The 21,491-nt window shown below is 33.0% G+C and overlaps 2 protein-coding genes across 3 annotated transcripts; both read right to left on the bottom strand.

The window, feature by feature from the left end:
- Positions 1-326: 326 nt before the first annotated feature.
- LOC107416377 (actin-related protein 2/3 complex subunit 1B) lies at positions 327-9,470 on the bottom strand. Its single transcript, XM_016024862.4, has 15 exons — positions 9,088-9,470; positions 8,139-8,224; positions 7,674-7,750; positions 7,371-7,465; positions 7,140-7,209; positions 5,663-5,732; positions 4,518-4,591; positions 4,365-4,407; positions 3,096-3,177; positions 2,098-2,186; positions 1,899-1,984; positions 1,658-1,718; positions 1,217-1,323; positions 770-828; positions 327-652 (listed from the first exon to the last, which is right to left on the bottom strand). Exons 1-15 carry the CDS (start codon positions 9,155-9,157, stop codon positions 588-590), a joined length of 1,134 nt encoding a protein of 377 aa, XP_015880348.3. The 5' UTR covers positions 9,158-9,470; the 3' UTR covers positions 327-587.
- Positions 9,471-10,424: 954 nt separating this feature from the next.
- Positions 10,425-20,737, bottom strand: LOC107416374 (probable LRR receptor-like serine/threonine-protein kinase At1g07650). Of its 2 annotated transcripts, XM_016024858.4 has the most exons (24): positions 20,425-20,737; positions 19,915-20,089; positions 18,345-18,416; positions 18,176-18,247; positions 18,004-18,075; positions 17,718-17,789; positions 17,553-17,624; positions 16,958-17,029; positions 16,799-16,870; positions 16,633-16,704; positions 16,464-16,535; positions 16,041-16,112; positions 15,886-15,951; positions 15,577-15,642; positions 15,452-15,490; positions 15,258-15,313; positions 14,132-14,514; positions 13,852-14,047; positions 13,322-13,468; positions 12,766-12,884; positions 11,975-12,185; positions 11,631-11,871; positions 11,233-11,383; positions 10,425-10,901 (listed from the first exon to the last, which is right to left on the bottom strand). In XM_016024858.4, the coding sequence occupies exons 1-24, from the start codon at positions 20,531-20,533 to the stop codon at positions 10,560-10,562; spliced, it is 3,021 nt and encodes a 1,006-aa protein (XP_015880344.3). In that variant the 5' UTR covers positions 20,534-20,737; the 3' UTR covers positions 10,425-10,559. The 2 variants fall into 2 exon arrangements, with proteins under 2 accessions (XP_015880344.3, XP_015880345.3); XM_016024859.4 differs by lacking the exon at positions 19,915-20,089 and having other exon boundaries at positions 20,425-20,736.
- Positions 20,738-21,491: the final 754 nt, after the last annotated feature.

Here is a 21,491-nt window from a genome sequence, read left to right as displayed (position 1 = left end):
GAGAGCAGTATAACATACTTTAAATTAAATATATGCAAGTTGAAAATTTTTAAATGTTAATGAATTTGTATATACTAACCTCAATATATTTATTTGTAAATTTGTCACCTTTTCTTTCATTATTTTTAACCTTCTTTATTTTTATATTTTCCTTCAAATTTCAAACTGTTTAGACTTTCATATACTATTAGTTTTTAGTAAGCTGACAGTTTGTATAGTAATATAATTTTTCAAACTTGCATATTTGATGTCCAAAATTAGTACTTTGTGAGGAACCGAATTATACACATGGACTTAACTCATATGAAACCCAAATAAGCAAAATAGACAAACTAAAATTTCTTTTCCACATCATATTGAGATTAAAAAAATATATATTCCTTCTTCAACCAGAAAATGAGATTAACCAGCCAGAAATTATAGGAGACACATATGTTACATCCAAATTAATACATAGGAGTACAAAACTAAAATCACCACAAAATTATCCTTTAGGCTTATACCAAAAAGATTCCATCAGTTTGTTCAACCAGATTAATATACAAAGCTCATTTTCCTGCCATTACTGCACAGAAGTTCTTCAAGGTTCACAAATAATCTGATAGATCTGTTTGGTTCTCCAGATCCCAAATGACCACTTTACCATCCATTCCTGTCATGTTATAGAAGTAGGATATATGAACGAAGGATCCTTTGCAAAAAAGGATTTTGGAAAAAGGAAATATAGAAACAGAATTCTGGCATTTCATTCCCTTTTCTTTTCACTAACCTGAAGTACTGAAGCGAGTTGCTGTAGATTTTCCTGACTCTCTAAGCGGCACGACACAACTGCAGTAAACAGAAAACAGAATCATTTATTCAACTGCACAATATAGTGGGGCAGGTTCAAGGATCAATGTAAGACTAAGCAAGAGCCTTTATCGGAAATAGTGCTTAGCATTTTTTAAAACGGTGACAATATAGTTAAACTAAGCAGCCAATTGCCTTTCATCTAATGGTCTAAAACTTGTAATTTAGTGGGGCTGCTGAAACTGACTCTCACTTAACATGGATTAAGATCATAATATAGTTGAACTTTTTGATACTGCATTTATTGCCTGGTAGGATTTGTGCATATAAGAGATGGTGGAGACGAAAAATTTGTAGTGGAGTTGGCAACATATATAGTTCCCATTAGTAAGAGAAGCACAAAAGAAACTTTGAAATAACTATGTACTTTATGAAATTCTCATGAACGCCTCCCCGTGATCTCGAAGGTTCGATTCCATCGTTGCCCACTCCATGCTTAGATTGCCCATACAGTTTCCCAAATGCTTCAGAAAACTAATAAGAGAAGCGAGAAGTTAGAAAAGTTGTTCTAATTGTGAAATAATTGCATTATCGAAGCACCAAATACACTGGCAATCTGGCACACTTAGAAAAGAAAAATAATTATAAGAACAAGTGCTGTGGTCAAATCCAAAATCTCCAGAAAGCGGTATGAAAAAGGGAAAACCAAAATAGAAAACTAAGTTCACCCAAGGTCAAAAAATTAAATTAGAGGCACAGATGGTTGGGTAACATTTGGAGCTCACAACCTTCTTAACAACACCAATATTCACAGATACATAATATTAAACATGCATACTTACAAATAAACTATTCGCCATATATTTACCTGAGAACCATATTTTGGACCTGAAGATGTTCTCTTCCTTTCTAAGAATCTGAGAAAGCTCCTAGAAAGAAAATAATAGAAATGAATTCACTGTATTTCACAAGCATAAAGCAAACATTCAAAGATGCAGCTGTCATCTTATTGTTTCTTTTATTTATTTATTATGGGGAAAGGGATTAGCAGACGATTAGGGCAAAATTTTTACTGGTGTTGATGAAATATACTTTATAACTTTACACACCATATTCCTCTTTCATCTGCTCCAAAAACCATTGGGTTGCAGTCAAATCCCACACCTATGACCAATCTCTCAGACACAAATATAACCTGCAAATATTCCACAAGATGATCCACAATGTACAGTGAAAAATAAAGTTAGTTGATTATATATGAAGTAGAGAATTAGTCTAAAAGGTTAACAAGAGTGGATGCTGACCCACATCACGGAGAGGCAAATCACGGAATGCAACATTTTGGGCCAAAGGGGATGGTCCAACATCATCGACAAAGTAGATCATAGAGTTATGGCCTGTACGATATCACAAACCAGAAACACATGTTAAAAAATTATCTCAGTCAGCCCCTTGTAAGAAAAGATAAATTAAATGCAATCAACCAATGTTATAAAGATGCAGACCCCAAAAAAAAAAAAAAAAAAAAAAAAAACCAACATTACAATGATGTAATCCCAGAAGGGGGGGGGGGGGGGGGGGGGGGGGGGGGGGGGCGGAATGTTAATATTACATGTAAAAATTTACAAACTCAAAATTATCGGTAACAACAAAAATATTACAAATAATGTTAGCTTCAGTTTGGGAATGCTTCTATATGAAGTGCTTCTCTTACAGAAGCAATTCCAAGGAAGCACCATACATTAGGTGCTTCTCTTAGAATCACCAAATAGATAATTTCCTAAAAGCAAGGATGGATAAAATGTACTTAAAATATTTTTAGGCAACCAATGCAAGATGCAGCTTTATCCCCTTAAAAGTGCTTTTGGACATCTTCGAATCACTCTCAAACAAACACTCAGGTATATATTATATGGTGCTATCACTGCTATGCATCACCAAATTCAACTGAAATATTGACTTTTTCTTTAAATTTATCTTAACCCAAATTCCATTGAATTCTTTAAATTTACCTTGACCCAATTTCCATTGACTCACTACGAAGGGTGTGGTTAAATTATGTGGAAATAGTTGCATGAAAATATAAAAGCAACGTAATTTTTCTTTATTAAAATAGACAAACTTGTTAAAAGTCAATCTAAAAGCCAGATAAATTGATACCACCAATGCAAAAAATGATTCAGACCAAACACTCTAGCAGTAATAAGACTGCTTGAGAAGCCCAAGCAGGCAAATTTAAACTGCCGGTAAATAACTTCCATGTGAAAAAGCTTGTAAATATCATGTACAGGAGAGATATGTCTGACCTACATATGCTAAGGTATTTCCACTTGGTGACCACTTCACGCCAAATGACCAAGAAAATGAAAGATCTAGTTGAACAATTTGCTGTTCCGTCCCCCCCAAAAAAAAAAAAAAAAAAAAAAGGGTCAGATCACTTTTCCCAGTAAAAAGAAAGTAAGGAAAGCTGTGTAAACATATATTCTTGTACCTGCCAATTGATATGCAAAATAATGTTAAACACAATAATCATTTCATGAACACCACCACCGAATATCTCTTATAAATTTACAAAATGAACAAAAGGAAAAAGGGAAAAAATTAGAATGGTTTCAAATTCTTTAGTCGACATTGTTCTTCAGGCTTTCAGCTAAGGTCAAGTATTTGTGCCATAAAGAAATACCCACAACTCCATATATACAAACAAAATTACACATATACCTCTCCACCCATCTTTCACCCTAAATAACAAAAACCAAACTTCTACCAAACTTATTAGGAGTTAAATGAGAAAACAACTTATTAGCTTGAGAAAACCTGAACTAATGTTGAGATAAACGAGAGTTACATGAGGATGAGAACTAATATGTTTATACATCTAGACAAAACATGACATTTTGGTCGGCAAGAAGCAACCCTATCTGGAAAATATGATAACAAAACTACTAATTATGGGCTCATCATGTATTATCAAGTTTCCACTTCCTTCCAGGCACTGAATCATTCATCTCCTGTATGACTCAAGATGAAGCTAACAGGAAGTCAGGCAAACAGCCACATAATTTGAAGGTCCAACCAATGTTAACAAGATAACTAAATGTATGCTCATACTAGCAGGGAGGCATTTTCATTTCTGTTAATTAAAAATTTTTGTAAAAAGAATAGCACATAGGAAACTCATATGGATATTTGACATAAAATAATAACAATTTCAGTCCATGTACACCTGATATAGATATTTTCTCTAATGTAATTTTTACTACATGAGTTTCTTCAATAATATGCAGGCCCAAAATATTATATTCAAAACAAAATAAATAATTCTCTCTGAAAACAGTGTAGGGTAATTTGGTTCATTTTTAACATTACAAAACAAATCAATCTATCTGATTCTAGTTTCTAGTTCTCAGATATTCTATATTATATTTCTATAGGTAAGTATACATCCAGAACCCCTCTATGGAAAATATAATTTAAAACCCACAAGCAAATATGATTAAACACCAAAACTCATGCATTTCCTCCTATAATTAAAAAAACAAAACTTCAGTATCCAATTAGAGAAGATATTGTACCTCTCCAAACTTTGAATCTGATGAAGGGCCTGTTCTTGAATCCCTGATACAGTTGCAGATTGATTATCGATCGATAAGAGATATAAGAAATATCAATAATAAAAAGCACCTAACCAAAGAGAGAGTAATGCTTTAGAGTTGTATTACACATACTTTGGATCAACACCTTTAATAAAAGTGGAAAACACTCGGCATTTTCCATCTGTAGATGCTGTTGCCAGAAGGATCTGTATTACAATCACAAAAATATCAATTAGACAGAGAAAATGGTTCCTTCCATCTTCATTTGAGAAAATATTTAGCATCAGCAACTAATAACCAAAAATGTTGTTTATTTACAATCTAGCAAAGAGCCAGGTCTAGCATAAAAACATCTCATGGAAAAGGAAAACATAAGAGATAACTTGGATTTTTTTTTTGGGGGGGGGGGGGGGGGGGGAGGTGTCTACATATTAAACATGATTGAAAGTCAAAATGACAAAAGATAAACTTACATATTTACTCTACCTTAAAATATTTACACATTTTACATATTAAAATCCAAAGACAAATTAATTTGCATAGACCAACTTTTCTGCAATCTAATCATGGAGGAGTATATGGTGCAACAAATATAAAATCCAAAGGGATGCATTTACAACACAGTATAATCGAATATTAATCCTTTGAAAAAAAAAAAGAAAAGAAAACTCAGGGTGATTTCTATGCAATTTATATTTTAATGTATATGGTTCAACTTTTATTCTTTTCTTACAAAGGTCGGTTGGTCATGGAGGAAGGAAGATAGGATGTCACGTCCAATGGAAACATACATGTTGATTCATTAAATTATTGATATACAAATAGATAAGTAAATGCTGAGCTCAGAGAAACTACACAGCTGCAGCATAAAAAACCTCATATCTCATATATTGCCTTATATACTTCTAATTGTTAAATGCCACTTAATGTTTTCTTTACTTCCAATAAATGAACCATTCTTGAAAAAAGGGCCAGTAGCACTCAATCTATAACCTCCCCAAGAATCAAAATTTTTACATCCATAAAACAATATGCAATGCATCCCCAGGAAATTACCTTAAAAGAATGCCCTTAAAAAAAAAAGACAAAAAAAAAAAAAAAAATTGACCTATTAATACACAACTTTGAAATATTAAGTATCGTTTTTTTAAATTGGTAGCAACAACTTAACTATAACTGCATGCACGCATGCAATGCAAGTACTCATAGTAAGTATGAACAAATACATATATTTAGATATATATATATATATATAAGTGGCAAGTGAAGATACGCACATTATTGGGATGCCAAGCAACACTTGTAACAGAAGAATCATGTCTTTTCCTGATAAGTTTACTGACCCACCTGTAAAAGACATGGTATAAACCATAGATACACACATTAACCATTAATTATCAAAAGTGCCATGAGAATTAATAGATATCGCTAGTTTATTCTATCGTTTAAATGACTTTAGCTAAATGTGGATTACTAAACCATTGCAACACAAGACTCCACCTTGTGGACACACATTGTCACAAAATTGAAAACCACAAAGTTCTTTAGTCAACAAGTTCTTGACACTGGTTATTAACTAATAATTTTCTCAAAGTCAGGCAAAACTATGATTTCAATTCTATTCAGGACACCCACAAAGATCAGAACAAAATTAACCAAATAAGGTTAGTACAGTCCTAGCTTTATTTTTTACCAAACAACCAGATAAATTTGTTTTTCAATTTGCCAAAATATTTAAGTAATCAATTAGAGTTGATGTGTAAGTTGGCAAACCAGATGAAAGAGACTATAAATCAAACCCAGAGACCTCAATCTACAATGATTTTTTCTTTTTTTAATTTACCATATAAAAAACTCAAAACAATTTCAAGATCTCTCTCTCTCTCTCTCTCTCTCTCTCTCTGTGTATATATATATATATATCATATGTGCTCTGTGTGTGTGTGTGTGTGTGTTTCGTTTGAAGTATAACTGATTTTGAAAGTACTACTACTTTTAAAGAAGGTCAGTTGGAGACCCTGTAACTTCTGTTCCCTTGCATGCTCATTTGACTAAAAATACACTTGCTATGAACCAAACCTGTGACAATCAGCAGCTCAAATTTCGAAAAAATACAGAAGAAAAATTAAATGCATGACTGTAATTACATATTTTAGGTGGCGCAGCTTTCAACCTTAGACCTACGGACTAAATTTGAAACTTCGTCCTAAGCACTATAGTTGAAATATCTTGGAATAAGCAAATATGGGAATCTAACATCAATCTTCTTTGACGATCATTTCATGCTTCTCTGCAACCACAGCACCTCCATCAATAATATTCTACTATCGTAATTTGCAAAATATTTCTATTTCTTCCAAATCACAGCCTTCTCCATTCCCTCCGTTTGTGTCAGTTTTTCAATCCCCCCGAACTCCAAAGTCTTGATCCACCAGCTGCTTTTCTCCACTAAATCTATCTTCACTAACTCTTAATTCTCACAGATGCACCATTTTATTGTTTTCAGGAGATACGTCTTCATAGTTTTCAAATGTCCACACAGAGAAGGTTTCATGAACATGACTTGGTTCTTAATATGCAGCTTTTTAGAAATTTTTTTTTTTTTTAAAATAAGAATTTCATCAGCTTCATAAATAACAAGCTAATAGCAGTAATTTCCTCATGTTCGCAACAATGTCAAGTAAATATGAAAATATGCACTCAATAAACTAATCAGCAAGCACTATAATTCAACAAGAAATAAAGGCAAATTACCAGTTATTTTCTTGCTCATAGTAGCAAACACAAACAGTCTTTGCCCCACTTCCAACTGCAAACTTATTTTCTAGGGTACAAAAAGTGAATAAATTAAAATTACAAGATATTGAAACGGGATGTATAACATAAGTTTATAGATAGATAGACCGAGCATGTACTCATACATGCACACAGAATGCAGATGAAAGGAACCAAAGAACGATGAAGAGGACAGAAATCATTCAATACCTTTAGGACTCCATTGAACACAGAGTGCAGCACGGTTTAGCCTAAGAATAACAAGGGTGGGTACCCACTCTGATCCTTCTAGGTTCCAGACATAACTAGAAAGAATAAAAGGTTCAGAAAGCAAAATATTACAAAGCATATATTTTCTTTATGTGTCTTTGAAGAAGAAATAAATTGGCCTGTATACAGGCAAGGAGGAAAATTGAAGGGATATCACCAAATGCTCCTTCTTTTTATCTACTACGGTGAAGAATTACAAATCAGAATCACAATTCACAAACATCTTGAAATACAGGTACTCACGAATTTCGATCATGAGATGCAGTAACAATTCTGTTTGACCTTGCACTCCAATCTACCCCAGAGACAATTTGATCATGCTGTAAAATATAATGAAAATCTAAGTCACCAAAGCATCCAGCATATTTTTCATAATATAGTATAAACACTTGCTTACAAAATACACATTGAGACAAGAATTAATGACATATAAATGAATATTCCACTGCAAACGGGATTGAATGTAACAATTAGATGGCAAGACAATATAAGGAATACTTCCAAAAGAACAAAAGAAAGACAATTTCCAACAAACAATAAAAGGAGAAGCTCTATCATTTTGGTAATGACATCAATAAAGGATCTCTCCAAGACTTCTGGAAGGCCGGAAGCCAAAGAACGTCTCCTCGTTGGTACTTAATGGTAACAGGTCCTTTTTTTTTCTTCCTTTCTTTTTTTTTTTTAAAGAAAGTTATCCTGATAGAGTACCTTTTGAAGAACATGCATCTTCTCCCATTTGTCTTGCAATAGTCTATAGATATGGACCTCGTTATTGTTCGGACACACCGCAACCACTACAAAAGAGAAAAAACTGATATTACAACAAATCAAATGGAATAATAGCAGCAGTCAATAAAAGGCCTGTCTTAAACTTGGTAGTAGAGTGAAAATTTTCTAAAATAAAGAAATAGAAATGATATGAAGAAAATTTGAAAAACTGAAACTCGAATCATGATTAAAGAAAACATCTGAATTTGTCCTGTGTCCACTAAATAACGAACCCATTACTTCAAAGGTAATAGAGACTTCCATATATGCCTATTTGCATTACCAGCAAAGCACAGAAACAGGAAAGGAAAAAAGTAGTCAGAAAATAGCCACTTTTTAAAAAAAATAAAATAAAAAAAGGAAATAATAGAGTCAATAAATCTTTAACTAATTCAGCTAAATCTTTAACTAGTTCAGTTAACTTCATTTTTTTTAAAACTGAATAACAACTTAAAATTAGACCCTGCTTGATCTTATTTAGATTCATCCGAAGCTAGAAATTTAACAGTAAAATTAATATAAAATACTTATATTTTTCACAATCAGCTCGTCAATGCCCCCATTGAAATGATGTTTAAACCGAAACCCTTTCGTTTAGTTGATTCGTACAAAGACATCGATTGAAGAACCTAAAAAACCTTCACAGTGCTTCCAAAAGCTAAACTACGCTTCAAAATTTGACCTTTCCACTTTTTCCCAAAGCCAGAACACCACGAAATCATTACCCAGAAATTAAAAAATAAAAAAATAAAAACAAAAAGCAATTCCCCCACAGCTTCATTCTCATTTTCCCACACTTTCTTAGTAAACAAACATAACGAATTAAAAAATAAAAATAAAAAAAAGAGAGAAAAAAAAAGGGTTGGATTAAAGAGAAAAGCAGTATTACTAGAATGGTCAGGGCTCCAAGCGTGGCAAGTGATGGACTGAGCAAGCTGGTGGACTGCAATCGCCGCCATTTTTCTTTAATTTCTCAAACCCGCAGATTGAATTCCAAAAATGAATTTTACAGCGATTTTTTGGAATACTGATGTTCCTTCTTCTTCTTCTTCTTCTCCTCCTCCTCTTTTAATATCTGAGAAATGTGTACGGAATGGAATTTTATAGGGAAAGAAAAAAAAACAATTGACTTCGAGGAAGAGATCTGAAACTTTAATAAATTCAGATCCAATTGATTTGTGAGAGAGAGCGAGAGAGAGAGAGAGAGAGAGAGATTCGTATCGTTTCGTCGGTAACTTCGAATGGTGGCGATGGTCACGTGCCTGTCACGTGCCTATATTGTTTAAATGCTTGGCTTTTTTAAGTCTTTGTTTGTTTTGGAGTAGGAGTGCGAACGGGGTTTTAGTTGGATAAATGGGTACTGAATTTTTGATTTCCAAACATGGCTCATGAATAGCACATATTCTAACATGATTGAAAATTTTTCTTGGATTATAATAAATACTTTGCTTGAAGGATGGTTTAGCTTATGGATCACTATTACTCCATTACAATTGTAATATGATGCAAATAATAATAATAATAATAATGGCTTTTAAAAAGCAAAATAAAATAAAGAGATAAAGTTAGGTTTATATATAAGATGTTCAATAAAATTATAGTTCATGTAGAAGTAAAGAACTCAAATGGTTTTTTACTTCAAATTTTTTTTCTTGTTAATTGCATTTGATGTTTTCTAATTTGAAAAAAAAAAAAAAAAAAAAAAATTTTCGGCTTTCAAATTTAAAATATCTTTGAAGGGACATAGAAATTACATCTTTTAGAAATTAGATCCTCTGCTAAAGAAGTTCCTATGCATGCTAACAATGCAAATGGGATATCAAGATTTAAATGCAAGGCTCACTATCACTGAAATTCTAACACCTAAAAACCGATACTATTTATTTCAAAAGTTTAAATATTCATTTGAAATGATTCGATAGAAATCATCTCTCCATTAGCAAGTGATTATTGATAAATCACCGAATTGGTGATTTTTTTAAAACAAAATCAGTAAAGATCACTTTTAAATTTATATGCCATACATTGTAATAAGTGCTTGTATCATCTTTGTACCGTATTAGGATTCCAGGAACTACTCCCATATGCAGCCCCACTGTGCACATCAGGCTAACAAATTACACATATCAACAATATTATTTTAGGGGAGTTATAATAACTTATTAACAATAAGAACAAACTAACAACTTATTTTTTTACTTCAATAAAATCATTGACAATGCAGCCTTATGATTTCAACTTTAAGAATATAGATTATATATTTCTGATCAGAGTATATACAATTGAGATTTCTTTTTTTATACTAATACCTGGAACTGCGATTTACAATTAACTCATCAGATTTAACTGAACTGACTCCATTCAGGTAGTTTTAATACAGGAGCTAGAGCTATCAGTAATAGTACAGTGGCCATTGGTTGACATGCTATGACTAGGACTTGGGTTTTGCCAAAAGTGATTTCTGGAGGTACTGCATTTTGAATTGATGGATGAAAATCCAGGATCAGAAAGAAGTTCATGGACGGTGGTTCGCCCTTCGAGCATGCTCACTGCTTGGGACATTGTAGGCCTAAGTGTTGGGGATGCATTGGTACAAAGGAGAGCAACATTTAGCATCAAAACAGCTTCCTCTGATGAATATTCTGAACCCATGGCTGGATCAACCAATTCCAATAGACTCCCCCTCTCTTGCAAAACATAGGCCTGAGAAAAAGATGAGACCAGAAATCATGAATCCAGGTACATTTGGTAAACATGAATATTCAGATTTTAGAGATCAAAAAGCAAACAGAAGTTTGGCATGGGAACCAAAGAAGCAAGTGTCAAAGCAGATAGTTACAAAAATTAAGATATATTTGAAGAAATCGTATGAGGAATGACTTTGCTCGGTGTAAGCATTGATATATCATACTTAAGATGAAGCTGAACAATTTGATTTTAATGTAAAACAACCGAATGGAAAAACATGGGAAAATAAAACTGTTATATCTATCAGTTTAGAAAAGGAAACAAAACCTTCAAGGAGTTTACTTACCCAGTCAAGAAGGTAAACAAATTCCTCATTGGGCCGGTAATTTGTGTTGCTCTTTCCACTGACAATCTCCAATGTGACAACTCCAAAGCTATAAACATCAGCTTTGTAGGTTAAGTAACCACGCATTGCATACTCAGGAGCCATATAACCACTGTGCAAATCAAAGGGCAACAATGTTTTGAATTAAGTGTTCAGATTTTATCTATACACCACATCCTTGCATGAAAATTAGGCTATCTACTCAAAATAGAATTGTATGGTAACATGTCATTCTTGCTTGAGACTGTGAGAACAAAGTCACAGGTTTTATGCCACATTGTCTCTTTCAGAAGTTCATTTTGTTTAAAAAAGAAATGCCATGGATCATATTTTTAAGGGGGAAAAAAAAATACACTTACATGGTTCCTGCGACCCGAGTGCTGATGTGGGTATTTTCTTCTTCGTTGAGCCTTGCCAAGCCAAAGTCCGAAATTTTAGCATTGAAATCCTTATCAAGCAAAACATTGCTTGTCTTGATATCCCTGTGCACTATTTTTAATCTTGACTCTTCATGAAGATAGGCCAAACCTCTAGCAATGCCTAGGCAAATTTTCTTCCTGGTAGGCCAGTCTAGTTTCAATCTGCTAGCCAGGTCCTTCCCTGTATATCATTAGAAAATTCAATCTTAATTCACACTGCCTGTCAAAGTTCCTATTGCTTAATGGTATGCACTTTTTAAACAGACTGAAATAATTGATCTCACCAAATAGTGCGCGGGATAGACAATTGTTTTCCATGTACTCATACACAAGCATTAAATGGTTTGCTTCAACACAACATCCATGTAACTTTACAAGATTAGGATGTTGAAGAGCTGAAATCATGCCTATCTCGTTCAAAAATTCGCGGTTTCCTTGCTTTGATTTTGCTGACAGCTGCTTCACTGCTATTATAGTACCGTCTGATAATAGACCCTACATTGACAAAAAGGATTCCTACTTATGGATTTACATGAACAAGTAAAGATTGGAGCATACTACTGGTAACATGATATACATATTACAGGTTAACTGCACGAAAAAAAGAAAAATATATTTTTTGTCACTCAAGAATTATATTTTAAAGCCCTGCATTTCTTTGGATGGTTTTGGTCTCTATCACGGTATCAATGCACTAACAGTATAACATATAGAAGTATAACATATAGAAACTCAGAAAGCATCAACAGAAGCTATTTGCAATTAACACATTACTATTTTTTTTTTTTTTTTAATTTTTTTATGTAAGTTTATTTGGAATACAGATGGCTCATATAGGTTTACTTCTCAAACCCCTATTACAATATTGAAACTAAACTCTGATGCACTTAAGCTGTAGTTTCTGTAGAACAGTTCAAACTCTTTCACCCTGTTCATTGCCAAACTGCTGATTGGGCAATAGGTATGCTGTCACTCATTTCCAAGAAATTGGACTGGAAATGGGCATTGTTTATTTATTTATGGCAAAGTTTCATTTTTTGTGTAATATTGTAAACTTAAAGAAAGCTATACTTACTTTGTATACTGCACCAAATCCACCCTCCCCAAGTTTGTTTGCTGCATCGAAGTTTCCTGTGGCTGCCTTGATCTGTCTCAAAGTAAATAGTCCTGTTTGCAGATCAATATCTTTGAGCTCTGCTTAGATGTCAAAAAGGAAATTATTAGAAACAGAATGAGGCAATTAAGAAGAATGCTGCTATATCATTTCTTGAGTTCAGAGTAAACAGAAAAACAAAAAAACAAAAAAATGAAAATAAAATAAGTGTTCAAAAGAGGCATCTCAAGGAAAGACTAATAATAAAAAGGTTTTACTCTAATACTAATAACGCAACACTAATGAAGAAACAGTCAAGAGTCTTTATTTTCAGAAGATAATAGTTCAAAATTGCGGTGCTTATGCATATGCATGCATGGAACTTAAAAGATGCACTTGAAGATAAACCAAGAGATTTTAGTTCATGTTTGATGAAGAATAAAAGAGCCTAACAAATGCACAGACAGAGTCCATTGTTTGAGGATAATGAATATAGGACTTGAAGTAATTAGAGCATTTTAGAGTATGAATTTCATGCCTTTATCTGTAGAGGCCTTGCTCCCTAACCAGCCCTTCCGCTTCATAATACCTAAAACTAACAGGAACAGAAATAGGGCAGCAGCCAATGTCCCCAGATAGATTATGGTGTGTTTCTTTTTGCTGTCGGTTGAAGGAGGCGTGAAGTCTGGAAAAAAGAGACATGGACATCATTGCCAACAAAGAGCCAAGCAAGAAAAAATATATATTAATAAAAAACAAAAAAAGAGAAGTTACTAAAGTACAAATATTTAACATATTTCTGTTGGTAGGGACAACTGACATACTCTCTCTATCTTCTTATATTTAACAAATGATGGAGTTGAGAACAGGATTCATTTGCAACTGTTAGGCCTGTTTCAAAGCTGCTATGAGATAAATGGTTGCCTATAGTCTAATAATCTATAAGGAATACTCGATTAGATGTTCCCATTTATCATCTCTATTTGTCAAAAACATCCAAAACATTTGTTTTCCAATTCTTGCACCGTTTAAATAGGAGAAACACAGAATTCAATTTGTTTAACTTACTAGGATCTACTGAAATAGCCGAAATTAGAGGACCGTAATATCCTCTGTCTGGGATTCCTGTTGTCCCTTTTCCAGCCCAATAAAAGCGGATCTTCAATGTATGATTCGTGACAACTGCCATAAATTTCTTCACAATGGGCTTACCAGCACCACCAGCTTCATTTTCTATATTGAAATCTTTCAGAACCAACTTGTCCTGCATACAAAAGAATATTAATTATTCTATTGCTTACTGATACACAATGGACACTCTACTGTGTATATGGCATGTTTTAGTTACCTGGATGTAGACATCAAAAATACGCTTCCCAATGTCATAAAATGATCTATCATTAATGAATATAATCTCGGCAAAATGAAGCCTGACTGTGTAGTTACCATCCATTAGACATAGCCCATAGTATGTAAGAGACAGGGGAGATGCCCGTGCTGTTGTGTATAATTCAGAATTGGGTGCAGAGAAATTCAAAAGTGCAGATTTATTGGTTTCGATGTAGATATCTGAATCAATATCATTGTCCATGAAGTTCCCAGTGCTGCTGAATGCCCAGTTCTGACTCAAATAGAACATTGATGCACCTCTTTGTTCTCTATCAGCTTCATACATGTTGCCATTAATACTTACTTCCCTTCCACCACAGTTGATGTGCAAGGAATATTTCACTGTTTCAATTTCCAAATATGGAAAGCATGTTTATGAATGACAAGTCTTCTGAACATCTTACAGAAAATCATAGAAAGGTAAAGCACAATGTACCTAAAATTATGGTCTAGGTGTCTAGATCTGACATATGCTATATGGATTTTGAGGAAATGCATGAAAATTTTACAGCTCATTGCTTCTTTTTTAAAACTATACCTTCCAGATAATTCATCCATTTCTTACCAAGTCAATGGAGTCCAAATATGACATACAATTCAAAGTCTACAACTGAAGAGATCCAAAACTAATAAATAATTCCCGAACAACTGTTAATCTAGGTTAACAGTTGTTTTCAATGCAGTATCAAAACAGATTCTTCTTTTCTTTGAAGACATTCTCCATCCTTTAAATGGTAAACTGCATATGTGCATGCACAGGTTGTTTGTAGGATGACCATCCAACATATGTTTATGCTAATTCTGCTTTTACTTGTAAGTCATACAAAACAGTCATAAAAGGTTCCACGTCTATTTATCTGAGTGTGCTAGGACCATGCTTGGATGAACCAAATGCAGGATAATGCACTTCGATAGTTTTAATTACCATCATAGAACTACAGAATCTTAAAAACCGTTTGAAAAAAAAACTTGTTAAGTTACTTGGGGAAGGAAATTAGTTACTTCATTTAACTGAGTCATACAGAAAGGTAAATCACGAAACCATAAATACATAGTAGAAACTGATCAGAAGTTGATATACTCACGTTGGTCATGTGAATGTGAACATGGGAAATTTCTTTTAAGGCATGGATGCATTTTTCTGCAATAATTAAACAAGAGAAACTGAGCTTATATCTTGAATATGAATATGATAAAAGATGGAGATATTACTCTAGCAATACATAACAAGTAGTGATGGCTCAATTTGATATTAAATATATGGGGACAAAGATCTTACAGTTTATCAGCTACTGAGGAGTAGCTCTCCACTAGATTTCTGGAAAAATAGAGAAAATGCTTGTGCTTATAATTCTATAAAATTCTGCGATTAAAAAGAGAAATATAGCAAAAGTTATTACTCACACACTCCCACGAGGACATTCAGCAGGACTCGAACTTTCCCAAGTGAAGTTATTGTAAGAAAGATCCCTGCAAACCAACAATAAATAAATTGATACTAGTTCAACATATAGGAAAATAACTTCTACAAATTTTTGTGTTTTGCTTGCTCTATGTAATTAATTTTAGTTGGTGGTTTTGCTAATGCTTCAAATGCTGGTAACTAAATGCTACAAATGGTGTAGCTGCAATCCCATATATAGAATGAACAAGAAAAAAATTATACCATAGAGAAGAGGAGAGAAAGTTATAGAATCAAGAAAGTTTACATACACAATTTTGTTCCTTCCAAGCACCCATCCAGGTATAGTCCCAGTAAGTTTATTCCCTGTCAAATATCTAAATGAAAAAGGCCTTATGGTCTTAAAACATTGAATAAAAATACACTTGTGACTAGTGAAATAAAAAATTACACCAGATGTGCTTACATGTAATCTACTTTTGCCAGTTGGCTGAAAGATTCCGGAATTTCACCAGTCAGTTCATTGTAGCTAAGGTCCCTACAATTATAAGACACAGCGTAAATTAGTTCCTGTAATGGAAAAAAAATAAAAGCAAAGGGAATTAATACCTATAAGTTATATTAGCCATCTAAAAGTTGTGTTGAGAAAGTACACTAAGATGTACATTACAATTGTGATTTTTCTGACATGTATATTACTCTTTTGAAATTTCTAGAAAAATAAAGCAGGGGAATGGTTAACCACAATAACGATGCAAATCTGCATGCTTAACCAATCAATTTTAAAAGCTATTTCTAGGATTTCATCATCCCGATATCCGTATATAGGCTTAACATTCACATTTGTGGTGCTGAAAAGCTCACCAAAGCAGTTTGTTTAAATACTCACAGATTCTTTAAATTTCTCATTTCTGCAATATAAGCTGGGATTACTCCATGAATTGAGCACTTTCTAAGTATCCTGCATTGTAAAATCAACCATATTTTAATTAGAAACAAGTTGATTAATTTGAGAACTAGAGAAGATAAAGAAAAGGTTACTATGGCATCCAACTCACAATGTTTTCATTGATTGCATATTACTCAACGGTGGGAAAGGAGATTTTTTGCCTTTTAAGTCAGTTATCCTCCTAAAATAACAGAAATGGAGAAAAAACTGTAATTTTATATATTTGTTCTTGTTTGAAAGAAAAGAATAATAGATAGAATTTTAGAGTTGTGTACAGATCAACTAATTTCGTTAAAGCAGAAATGCTAGAAGGTATTGGCCCTTCTAGAGAGCAACCCTCCACATGCCTGTAACAGAGGGAAAATTTTGAAGATCAGCTACTCTGATTATAACTATGAATGAAAATAACAGAGAAATAAGGGAAGGGAGCTTACAGTTTTTCAACCCGTGTCCAATTCCCAATAAAATCGGGCATCCTTCCAGAGAAATTATTGTCATTTATCCTCCTAATTATTTTAAAAAAAAAAGGTGAGATTTATGTACTAAAAAATCATGTGGAATGTAAAGCACCAAAATGTGTATATATACATATTATACAAATTGCTGCACATGCGTTTATCTATGCATGTATCCTTGCTCAGATAGACAGTGGTATTTGTGTGTATGTGAGAGGGGTATTTGGCGAAAGGGGAGCACAGTGAACAAGTACAAGATTTTGGTTCTACTCTCATGTTGTGTCTCTTTGTATCTTTTGTGTATGTATAATATCATGCAGAAAAGATTTGAATAAAGGATGATTATTGCTTGTATGCTGTTTATGCCCTACTCTTTGGCAATTATGTGCTAGATGGAGCTGGGCTGCTTATCTCATATGGTGAATGTTGCAGCATTCTACTAATCCATTTTGAGGTTCACTAGTATGTCAAGCAAATATCATGGAAGCACTTAAAAAGTAATAAATTTTCTTGAAAAAGATAAATAAAAAAATAAAAAGGTGCTAGGCTAATTAGAAAGTGAGTGCAAACTTACATATCAACTAAGTTAGTCAACTTGGCTAGTTCTACTGGCAATTCTCCTGTAAAAGCATTTGAAGCTACAACACTGAAGAAAGTTAACAATAATGTTAATAATGAAAGATAAAAAGATGATGCCATTTTAATGATCGGGATTGATGGTGAAAAGGAAGTTCATTACAGTTTCTGTAAATTGGTCAGCTTCCCGATTTCTGGTGGAATTGGTCCTGAAAATAAGTTTCCTTCGATGCTCCTGTCATTCACATGTATTACCATGCTAGTCTTACTTAAAAGAAAGGAATCTAAGGTATTTTAAAACTGTATAGCTGATAAAGTCAAACCAAGCTGTGATAAACAAGTCAAAAGAGACTGGTCACTGATTACTGATCAGTGATCAGTTCGCAAATCCAAACATTAGCTATCTATGAAGTCATTGATACCAGAATTATGGAAAGAATTGAACATACAAGTTTGTGAGGGTGGTAATATTGGTGAGAACTTTTGGAAATGGACCTGACAATCTGTTCCCCATGAAAGAGCTGCATATTTGATGAAAAAAGGAAGCGTTTAATGCTATAAGTTCATTGAAGGTATGGATTTGTCTAGAGGTAATAAAGTAAGAGTAGCAGAGGTACTTACAGCTCAGACAATGAGCGCATTTTAGTCCATTCATGAGGTATTGTACCATTGAGATAGTTTCGACTGAGATCCCTTTACAAAAGAAAGAGGCTGCAAGGTTAGTGATGTACAAAATGAATGTAAAATCAAGATGATTTCATAAATACAGTAGAGTTTTGGTGTTGCTTACAATATTTTGAGGTAATGAAGCTTAGAGAACTCTGATGGGACATTTCCTGATAGGTTCTGGGCCTTTAAAGCTCTGCAGATAATATCTCTCTTAAATCAAAGGCCTTCCTAAACATAGATAATTAAAGAACTAATGCAAGTCTTTTGGAGTTCCTCATTTATAACTAAATTTATTTCCTGCTTCAGCAGAGCAGAAATATAGTCAAGAAATTAAAAGTTTTAAAAAACTAAAGAATCCAAACAGTTTTATGATAACAAAACATGAAATTTTTGCCTATGCAAATAATAAAATTTCACAACCACCAAAAGAACCTCCCTCAATTGCAAGCTTCCTTTCTCTTGATATGAAATATGAACTTTGACAACTCTCTTTAACTTTTTTCAATATAAACAGTCATCCACTACATAATCTGATAACAAGAAAAATCCCACAGTTGCAAATATTTTGCTGCATACAACCCCAGAAAACTGTTTTTTACTTTTAAAACAAACGTTATCCAATGGTTGAATAGCCTTTTGGTTCTAATAACAGTAAACAACTTTTTTTTTTTTTTTTTTTTTTTGGGTACATGACCAAACAAGAGCTTAATTTTTCTGGGTTTTCTAATATTAAATTCTTATATGCATGTGTAATATGTTAGACATTGCCTCTTGTTTAAATGGTATTACATTTATATATTTCCAGTATGCCACCAGAACTCTGATACTCTGTCATAACACTGATAAATTGCAGCACTATTACGGTAACTATGAAGCTCTTGAACATTAGACCAAAACAGGAGCTGAAAAATTCTAGAAAAGTTTGCTCCACTAGCTGACTCATTATGTTTCTCCTTTCCAAAGAAAATAATGTTTTTCTAACATAATGAAAGTCCTGATTTTCTGCAGCATTACTAAATTAAACTCTATTATTTCCAGCTGACTCAGTTATTGTTCACACTTCTGTCCGATTCTGCCTACTAAGTAGGACTAGGGAGTTGAATAGTCTTGGTCAATGGCTCTATGTGAGAATAGTAACAGTACAGCTTGGGCCCACAGATTTTTTTTTAATTTTCTTTTTAATTATTTTTTTAAGATCAACACCTTAGAAATAAAGTGAAAAAAGAAGAAAAATGAAATTCCTATATAACAAAAAGGATAAAAGACAAAAAGGAAGAAAATTGAAGTCTTTTTCATTTTCCTACACCTTGAAGTGACCCAGTTATCAATTAACCAAGGGAATCCCGCTCTCACTTTCCGAGTTCGAATCACAGCTCCCACTAAAATAGAAAACAAAACAAAAATTTAAAGAATCCTAAGCTGACCCGCTAACTTAAATAGTCTCTAAAACAGCCCACATGCCCAGCAGTGGATGTCTGTCACACTAAAACTCGAAAACAAATTTAAAGAAATTATTTTATTTTATTTTATTTTTGTCTCTAATTCAACAGAAAAATAAATAAACAATCCCAGAGAAAGAAATATCTTCCAAAATCATTGCAATATAGGGGGAAAGATGTATGTTTAAAAAAAAAAAAAAAAAAATTCCGAGAAAGCTGGATAATAGAGAGAAATTGAGGGTGTTTAAATACATGCTCACGACATGGCAAGAGGAATTGTGGTTGAAGCTGCAATCACAGATCACTGAGTTCTCAAACCCTTTCAACCCATATTCTCCTGCCCAGTTTCCTTCTCTACGGCATGGATCTTTCCCAAAATCCCAATCTTTCTTCCCCAGTTTCCTCCCTATTTCTCCCAAAGCCTTAACTGTTTTTACACAAGCAAAATATTTAACAATCACTGAATTAGTTACCCTGTTCGTTTACTGCGAAAATAGTAAGGAAAATAAATTCTTTCCTGGTTTGGAAACTCTTTGGGGGTGGGGGGGGTAAGGATTAAATATGAGGATTTCAAGAATATATATTGAATATTTTGCTAGAGCTAGCTTAATTTAGCAAAACCCACAACTGAAAGTTCAGTATAATACTTTAGCTATTAGCTTGCTGAAAATAAGCTGATCAAAGGAATGACCTATTGATAAGTTTCTGCTTTCTTAGAGAGCAAACAGGAATGCACATAGAAGTTGTTAAGAATATATGTACCTTCTTCACTGTGAAGCTTAGCTGTGGCTGCTAATCCAAAGCTTGCAAAGCAGAATAATGCAATGGAACATAGAAGATACAGTGTACGTAGAAAATCATGAACACCCATTTGGATTTCTTTTTTTCTTTTCTTGCTGTAGCTTATGAAACTCAAAATATCAAATATCTGAGTTCCAGATTCATATCCTCAGCTTTTGGAGGTAGAGAAAGGGAGAAGACAAAAAGTAATATAGAAAGTGGGGAGAGTATAGACAACTGTGAGAGTTTGGAGTATTTTATATGATTTAATTTAATTTATAATGTTTTTGTTACCTTAATAACCACCTTGCCTCTTCATTCAAAGGTGTATATATACCTAAAGCATGTGAAAAGTAAGCCAATAAAAATATAGTATTTTTGTCATCATGAACATGATGGTTGGTTAAAACTTAAATGTTCTTAGATATACATAAATAAAAAGGTTAAAATTAAATCATTTTAACTTGATTTTATTATTCTTTATCTCACTGCCTATTAACTGCATCACATGGGTAGTTCATATCTAGAAACTGTAACTCAAAATTTATATATTATTTTCTTGACTGTAAATGTAAGTATATATATATAATACAATTAAGCTTATATCACATTGACAAGATGGTTTTAGCTTTAAAAAGATCCTTTTTTTTTTTTTTAATTTATAGCTTTAGCTATTGGCTCCCAGTTAAGATTGAAATTTAAAAATAAATTAGCAGTTTAAATTGATTGCAATAAAATACTAAAATTTTATATGGAAAAAGTAAACTCTATGTAAATTTGAAAAATTATCTATTAACACATTTTTTCAGTTTTTAAAATTATCTAAGGGTAAATGGTGATGGTAAAACCAATATGTCAAATTTATGTGAACAAGATTATATACGTTAATATAATTGCCTTTGTTTAATTTCTTAAGAGTGAACAATTTTATTTTATTTTTTTCAAAAAGCACACAATAATCTTCAACAAATGAAACTTAAAGATAGTGTTTACACATCACGGGGTCCATAGATACAGTTGGCACACTTCAGTATTTAATTCAAGGACTT

Source organism: Ziziphus jujuba, chromosome 4 (assembly GCF_031755915.1).
Source record: "Ziziphus jujuba cultivar Dongzao chromosome 4, ASM3175591v1".
NCBI lineage: Eukaryota > Viridiplantae > Streptophyta > Magnoliopsida > Rosales > Rhamnaceae > Ziziphus > Ziziphus jujuba.
This window is presented reverse-complemented; position numbering and strand designations above follow the sequence as displayed.

Coding starts and splice junctions, on each gene's coding strand:
- LOC107416377 (XM_016024862.4), bottom strand. CDS start 9,157: ATGGCGGCGATTGCAGTCCACCAGCTTGCTCAGTCCATCACTTGCCAC. Junction 1,985..2,097: donor GTGATTTGCCTCTCCGTGAT/GTGGGTCAGCAT, acceptor GAATATTTGCAG/GTTATATTTGTGTCTGAGAG. Junction 1,324..1,657: donor GTCCAAAATATGGTTCTCAG/GTAAATATATGG, acceptor TTCTCTTATTAG/TTTTCTGAAGCATTTGGGAA.
- LOC107416374 (XM_016024858.4), bottom strand. CDS start 20,533: ATGGGTGTTCATGATTTTCTACGTACACTGTATCTTCTATGTTCCATT. Junction 16,113..16,463: donor ATGAGAAATTTAAAGAATCT/GTGAGTATTTAA, acceptor TTATAATTGTAG/GGACCTTAGCTACAATGAAC. Junction 11,872..11,974: donor TCTATCCCGCGCACTATTTG/GTGAGATCAATT, acceptor AATGATATACAG/GGAAGGACCTGGCTAGCAGA.